Below are 8277 nucleotides of genomic sequence, written 5' to 3' on the forward strand. Positions count from 1 at the left end.
AAGTTGTTAGAAATAATAAACTCAGTAAAGTTGCATGACACAAAATCAATATGCAAAAATAAGTGGCATTTCTATATGCAACAATGAATTATCAGAAAGAAATGATATAATCCCATTTACATCAAAAAGAGTAAAATATTTAGGAATAAATTCAATGAAGATGAAAGATCTATATACTGAAAACTAAAATATTGATGAAAATAGTTGAAGTAGGAAAGATAATCTATGTTCTTGGATTGCAGTAATTAATAATGTTGATAGTGAAATAAGGCAGTCAGAGAAAGACAGATATCATGATTTCACAAATATGTGGAATTTGAGAAACTTAACAGATGACCATAGGGGAAGGGAAGCAGAAAGTAAGATGCAAACAGAGAGGGAGGCAAACCATAAGAGACTCCTAAATACAGGGAACTAACTGAGGCTTGATGGGGGTGGGAGGTTGGAGGGTGGGGAAAATGGGTGATGGGCATTGAGAAGGGCATTTGTTGGGATGAGCCCTGGGTGTTGTATGTAAGTGATGAATCATGGGAATCTACTCCTGAAGCCAAGACTACACTGTATGTTACCTAACTTGACAATAAAATAATAATAATAATGGCAACCTAAATCTACAAAAAAAAAAAAAAAAGAATAATGTTGAAGTGCCCTTAGTAGCCAAAATGATTTACAGATTCAAGACAATTCCTTTCAGAATCCTAATATCGGCGTGCCTGGCTGGCTCAGTCAATGCAGTGTGCAACTCTTGATCTCAGGTTCGTAAATTTGAACCCCACATTGGGTATAGAGATTACTTAAAACCTTAAATGCTTTTTCAAAATCCTAAGGTCATTTTTCACAGAAGAAATAAGCAATCCTTATGTTCGTGTGGAACCACAAAAGACCCAGAATTGCTAAAGCAGTCTTGAGAAAGAAAAGTAAATCTGGAGGCATTATACTTCTTAATTTCAAACTATATTATAAAGCTTTAGTAATCGAAATAATATGGTACTAGCATAAAAACACAGATCAGAGACGCATAGACACATAGTCTGTAAATAAACCCATACATATGTGGTCATTTTTTAAAAATTTTTTTAATGTTTATTTATTTTTGAGAGACAGAATGCGAGTGGGTTGGGACAGAGCAAGAGGGAGGCACAGAATCTGAAGCAGGCTCCAGGCTCCGAGCTGTCAGCATAGAGCCTGATGCGGGGTTCAAACTCACGAGCTGTGAGATCAAGATCTGAGCTGAAGTCGGACATTCAAACAACTGAGCCACCCAGGGGCCCCTATGGTCAGTTATTTTTTAACAAAGGAGGCAAGAATAAGCAATGGGGGAAAGGATAGTCTGTTCAATAAATGGTTCTCGGAAACCTGGATATTCGTATGCAGAAGAATAAAACTGGACTCCTAACGTACACCATGCACAAACACAACTCAAAATGGAATAATACTTAAGTGTAATAGCTGAAACCCTAAAACTCCTAGAAGAAAACATAAGGGGTAAGATTCTTCACGTATATGTTGGAAGTGGTTTCTTGGATTTGACACCAAAAGCAAAGGCAGCACAAGTCAAAATAAATATATGGGACTACATCAGAATAAAAAGCTGCATAGTAAAAGAAGCCATCAACAATATGAAAAGGTAACTTATGGAGTAGGAGAAAGTATTTGCAAACCACACATCCAATATTGGCTTAATAAAACTATTTAAGGAAGTCATACAATTCAATAGCTGAAAAAGAATAACCCAATTTTAAAAATGGGCAAAGGACCCAAATAGACATTTTTCCAAAGAAGACATGCAAATGGCTGAGAGGTACATGAAAAGGTGCTTAACATCACTCATCAGAAAAATGCAAATATATACCACAGTGAGAGATCATCTCACATATGTTGAGATTCAAAAAGATAAGAGATGACAAATGCTGGCAAGGATGTGGATAAAAGGGAAGCCTTGTATACTGTTGGTGTGAATGTAAATTGCTACAACCACAGTGGAAAATAGTATGGATATTCTTCAAGAAATTAAAAATAAAACTACCATATCATCCAGAAGTGCCACTTGCTGCATATATATTCAAAAGAAATGGTGTTGTCATCTTGAGATATCTGTACTTACGTATATCGCAGTATTATTTACAAGTATGAAAATGACCTAAGTGTCTGTCAGTGGGTAAATGGATAAAGAAGTGAATAGTCCACTCTATCTATATATCTGTATGTCTATATATAGATATATATATGTAGATATATTCCTCTCTCTATATATACCTATATAGATAGAGTAGAATATTATTGAGCCCTAAAAAAGAAGCAAATCCTGCTACTTGTGCAACATGGATGAACCTGGAGGGCATAATACTAAGTGAAATGAGCCAGACAGAGAACTGCATTGTAGCACTTGTGTAATATGGAGGGGGGCGAGGGGGAAGGTCAAACACATAGAAGCAGAGAGTAGAATGGTCCTTTCCAGGGACTGCAGGTAGTGGTAGGGGAAAGAGAGCTGCTGGTAAAAGGGTACAAACTTTCAGTTATAAGATGAGTAAGGTCTGTGGATCTCCTGTATAATGTGATGACCATGTTTGATAATACTGTATAGTGTCATTGAGATTTGCTAAGATAGTAGAAATTAAGTGTTCTCCCCACACAGACACAAAATAGTAACTCTGTATTGTGGGGGGTGTGCTAATTAACTTAAGGGTGGGAATTCTTTCAAAAGGTGTACATATATCAGATCATATTGTATACTTTAAATACATAACATTTGTCAAATATACTGAAAGCTAAAAAAACCAAAATCCCTCAGTATTTAGGATTAAACTGTTTTTAGTTTGGATTTCATTTTATTCTTAATCGTAAAAATTGTGAGGTGTTTTATAAAGTAATTGGAAAAATCAAGTTTGATTCTTTTTTAAAATCTGAGAACACATAGAGGTACCTGGGTGGCTCAGTCATTTGAGCATCTGACTCTTGATTTCAGCCCAAGTCATGATCCTGGGATCGTGGGATTGAGCCCCATGTTGGGCTCTATGCTGAGCATGGAGCCTGCTTAAGATTCTTTCTCCCTGCCCCTTTTCCCTACTCATGTGTGCGCGCTCGCTCTCTCTCTCTCTCTCTCTCTCTCTCTCTCAAAATTAAAAACAGGGGGTGCATGGGTGGCTCAGTTGTTTGAGTGTTCAACTTCAGCTCAGATCATGATCTTACACTTCATGGGTTTGAGCCTGGTCTTGGGCTCTGTGCTTACAGCTCGGAGCCTAGAGCCTGCTTCAGATTCTGTGTCTGCCTCCCCCCGAATTGTGCTCTGCCTCTCTTAAAAATAAATAAATAAACATTAGAGGGGAAAAATAAATAGAAACCGGGTATTTAAAAAAAATAAAATAAAAATAAAAAATAAAATAATTTAAAAAATAAAAACATGTAGATACCTTCAGGTAAAAATTTAGGGTCTCAGTTTTTAAGATAGTTTATAAAAGGTAAAGCTAATTGGGGTGCCTGCCTGGCTCAGTCTGAAGAACATGTGATTCTTGATCTTAGGGTCACGAGTTCGAGCCTCACCTTGGGTGTAGAGATTACTTAATTATAAATTTTTTATTTTATTTATTTTGTTTTAAGTAAGATCTATATGCAACATGGAACTTAAACTCACAACATTGAGGTCAAGAATTGCATGCTCCACCAACTGAGCCAGCCAGGCACCCCAGAGATTATTTAAATAAATAAAAACTTAAAAAAAAAACAAAAAAAGGAGGGGTGCCTGGGTGGCTTAGTCGGTTAAGCGTTGGACTGTTGATTTTGGCTCAGGTCATGATCTCATGGTTCATGAGATTGAGCCCCACATTGGGCTCTACACTGACAAAACAAAACCTGCTTGGGATTCTCCCTCCCCTCTCTTTTTGCCTCTCCCCTCTCGTGGTCTCTCTCAAAATAAGTAAATAAACTTAAAAAAAAAAGGAAAAGCCGATTTAATTTGATATAATTGTTACATGGACTGTAATGTAAGTCTGGTATATTCCAATAGTGAAACATAATTTACACTTTTTTAAAAGAAAATGAAAGCAGAATTATTTTTTTCCCACAGTATGGTTTAGGTCTTTTATTTCTCTATTTATTTTTAAGTAGTCTCAACACCCACCGTGGGGCTGGAATTCACAGCCCCAAGATCAAGAGTCCCATGCTCTACCAGCTGAACAGCTAAGCACCCGTGGTTTAGATCTTTTAACACTTGTGTGTTTTGTTTTGTTTTGTTTTATTTTGTTTTAAGAGAGAGAGAAAGTAGAGGAGGGGCAGAGAGAGAGAGGGAGAGAGAGAAACACAAGCAGTCTCTGCACTGTCAGCGAGGAGCCTGATTTGGGTCTAAATCTCTCAACCGTGAGATCATCGTACAATGTACGATGCTTCACATTTTGATGAGATGGTCTTATGTAACAGATGTTTTTAATGCTCTTAAATTTAAATAATTCATTATGTGATTTTGTATGATTTAGCCTTATATCTCATAAAATGATGTACAGCCAGTTACACTTTCATCCCTTGCTGATTCCAGAGAAATGTATTTTGTATCTATTGTGTAGAAATAATAAATTAAGCAGAAAAAGACTCAATATATGTTTAATAGTTTGAGAACATAATAGGTGAAATTGAAATACAATTTTGACAGCAGTTTTTATTTTTAACATTTTTCAGACTTTGTTAGATACCTATCTATGTTTTTATAGTACAGATAAGTAAGATGCCAGTGGAGCTGTTTTGATCTGCCCAAATCTTCTTTTTAGATTTGATCCAGACCGGTTTGATGACAAATCAGTAATGAAAACTTTCTCCTTGCTTGGATTCTCAGGCACACAGGAATGCCCAGAGTTGAGGTGGGTGATAGAGAAAGGAAAGTAAAAGGAAAGATGCTAAATTTTATACTTAGAATTTTGATGATTACTGCTGAGGAGAATAAGCAACCTATATAATTATGTATAATTATATAAAAATGTAATTGTTCATCTTTAGTAATTGGTTGACATTCTTCCTGTCTAGGTTTGCATATATGGTGACCACAGTACTTCTGAGTGTATTGGTGAGAAGGCTACACCTACTTTCTGTGGAGGGACAAGTTATTGAAACTAAGTATGAACTGGTAACATCATCCAAGGAAGAAGCTTGGATCACTGTCTCAAAGAGATACTAAAATTTTATACATTCAGCTTTCTGGAGGGAAATGATGGTTTAGAAAAATCTGTATTAAATCCTTTTATAAACTAAGTAATACTGTGGAATATAAATACATACTAGTACTTCATTATGTAAATTTGGATTTTTGTATATCAGATTTTCTTAATTCATGATATACATTGATTCTTATTATATCAATATAATGATAATTTTAATGGGAAGCTCTCTGCTTTTTTGTTTTATCACTTTCTTTTATTTAAATTTTGTTTTTTCAACATTTATTTATTTTGGGGACAGAGAGACAGAGCATGAACGGGGGAGGGGCAGAGAGAGAGAGGGAGACACAGAATCGGAAACAGGCTCCAGGCTCTGAGCCATCAGCCCAGAGCCCGACACGGGGCTCGAACTCCCGGACCGCGAGATCGTGACCTGGCTAAAGTCGGACGCTTAACCGACTGCGCCACCCAGGTGCCCCTGTTTTATCACTTTCTATGCCATTATCTTCATATTATTTTTCTTTGATCTCTAATGCTCTTTTTTTAAATCTCTAATATTCTTGAAGAGAGACATTATTTTTGCACACTTTGGCAAGTCATGTTTTCTAAATATTTATAAAAGGGAAACATAATCCTAACTTCTTTTCATACTTCCAGTAAATCATTTTAATGGGGGAAAATAAGAACTTCCCATTATGTTATTTCTTGGGTTAAGATTTTTATTTTCTGAGTATAAATTAGTTTGTGTTTAGTCGTTATTAGTAGGTTTGAGTAACCTACCTTGTATTTGCTTATTTTTATACCTCCCCAGACAATACTGTTCATTTCATGACTTATACAAGGATCATCATTTTGAGCAGTTCTAAATCATTTGGAAACTACTACCATTGTTTTTGAATGTGTTTTTGAAGTGCCTCTCCTAAGGGACAAACTAAGATTGAGGCTTGTCTTTTCTTTTGTTTGGCTGGAAGTGTTACTGGCACTATATTACTTCACCAATTCTCATTTGTGGAAACAACTGAATTCTACTTTGTTGTTATTATGTCATGTACTAAATATAATGAACTTCAATGATTAGGAAATGAGAGAGCACTAACCAAGAAAACAAAACCAAATTAAAAAAAAAACAAAACATGGATGAAAATAATTTGTAAAACATCTGATAGGGATAATATCCATATGATATATAAATAGCTCTTCCAGATTGACAAGAAAACATAATAGAAAAATGATCAAAAGACATGAATAAACTATTCTTAGAGGAGGAAATAGCTATTAAAATTTTAGAAAAAAGGGTTAGTCTCACTAGTAAGTAAAGGAATTTGGGGGCTATTTTAAAAACACTTTAAGTATCTTTCAAAATTTTACTTATTTACACTGATAAGTTTTATATTTAATACTGTTTTATTGATAGCATTATAGTTTTGTCCACCTTTTCTGGTTACATTGTTCTTGAGAATTCTTTTAAGACAACAACTGAAGGAAATATGGCAAGTGCAGATAGAGAGGAAAGGAAGAAAAATGATAACTATTTGCAAATGGGTTTATTTTTGACACTGCTGAATTCCACTTGTAATTTTAGTTTCAAGATTGTACCCTAGTTATTGAGTTATTTTATGCTGTGTTTATGGTCAGATTGCCAACATTTTAGAACTAGCTAGGAGTGGTTAAGATAGAATTTAAGTAATTAGATGCAGCTTTTATTTCTGCCAAAAATATCTAATTTATGGAATAATTTAAATTCTAAAACTTTAAGTGAAATGTATTCTTAGTTTCCAGCATCATGTTGTTTCCAAAAAGGCACACTGTTAAGTTCCCACCTATCATTTTCTATGGTTTTGTGTGTATCCATATTTTCCTTTGTTATCCCAGTACCTTGATTGGTTTGGAAACTGGCAGTGGAAAGTTAGAGTAGGCAATTGATACGTAAACCAAGTGGCAGTAAAATCAGTTTGAGGTAAGTTGTATTTTAAAGCAAGTGAGACCTGATCAGCAATCATCAAGGCAAAAACAGAGTAGTTGAGCCAAAGGGTCAAGGAATTGGTATATTGCCAATATACAAGCCGATGTATAATTACTACTGGTTTGAATCGATGAAAATAAAAGAATCAGCTGAATAAGCACATTTTTATCCATGGTTATATGGCTAACTTAAAACATTACAAATAAATTATCTTCTAGAGGATTTTTTTAAAATAAAAATATTGTTAATTATGTATGAAATAAGTTATCCATTCACTGTTCTTACTTGACCCTTTGTATTTATCAAAGACTGAAATTATAGTAGCCTCAGTGTTACTCATGGCTAGTAGCATGACACTAAGCAGGACTCAAATTTTGTAGCTTTTTGGATTTTTTAAAACTATTTATTACCTGATTTTGATCTGCATTCTTTTTTTTTTTTTTAATTTTGTTTTTTAATGTTTACTTATTTTTGAGACAGAGAGAGACAGAGCATGAACGGGGGAGGGGCAGAGAGAGAGGGAGACACAGAATCGGAAACAGCCTCCAGGCTCTGAGCCATCAGCCCAGAGCCGGATGTGGGGCTCCAACTCAAGGACCGTGAGATCGTGACCTGAGCTGAAGTCGGACGCTTAACCGACTGAGCCACCCAGGCGCCCCTTATCTGCATTCTTTTCAAATGTTGATAAGTTTATTGTTAAAAACACCAGCACAACACACATTTTTTATGGAAAGAAAGGATTCTTCCACACTTTGTGCTAATAAAATTCAAGACAATTAATTCTGTGCATGGGAGAAATGAAAAACTCACATACTGTTATATCTGGCCCACAAATGTGCAGTCCCATTTTTTTTATATAAGTAGATTCTATCTTATTTATAGACCCTATGTAAAAATGTGTTTGTCTTCTTAAAATATTACATATTTTAAAAACAAAATGTTCTATTTTTGTTATGAAAATTATATAAGTTTACTGTAGAAAAATCTTGGAAATACAGAAACAAAAATAACAAACTTAGTCACCTATATAGTCCCACTACTTGAAGTAAGCCAGTATTAAGCTTCTGAGGTAGATGCTTCTGTTCTTTTGTATCCACATATACTTTTTATAGACTTGTTATACATAATGTTCTCTTCATGTAATATATTATGAACCAATAATGTTTTCTACAG

The 8277-nt window shown here is 34.9% G+C and overlaps 1 protein-coding gene across 3 annotated transcripts in view; it reads left to right on the forward strand.

Annotated features, from left to right (window-relative positions):
• Positions 1-5390, forward strand: part of LOC106976714 (cytochrome P450 20A1) — a 74145-nt gene extending 68755 nt beyond the window's left edge. For all 3 annotated transcript variants that reach the window (XM_015074155.3, XM_053215599.1, XM_053215600.1), the window contains 2 exons: positions 4758-4847; positions 5011-5390. In XM_015074155.3, coding sequence (XP_014929641.2) covers positions 4758-4847; positions 5011-5161 — 241 coding nt within the window. In that variant the 3' untranslated portion in view covers positions 5162-5390. The remainder of the gene's footprint in view (positions 1-4757; positions 4848-5010) is intronic.
• Positions 5391-8277: the final 2887 nt, after the last annotated feature.

The sequence above is a fragment of the Acinonyx jubatus genome, chromosome C1 (assembly GCF_027475565.1).
Source record: "Acinonyx jubatus isolate Ajub_Pintada_27869175 chromosome C1, VMU_Ajub_asm_v1.0, whole genome shotgun sequence".
NCBI classification, from domain to species: domain Eukaryota; kingdom Metazoa; phylum Chordata; class Mammalia; order Carnivora; family Felidae; genus Acinonyx; species Acinonyx jubatus.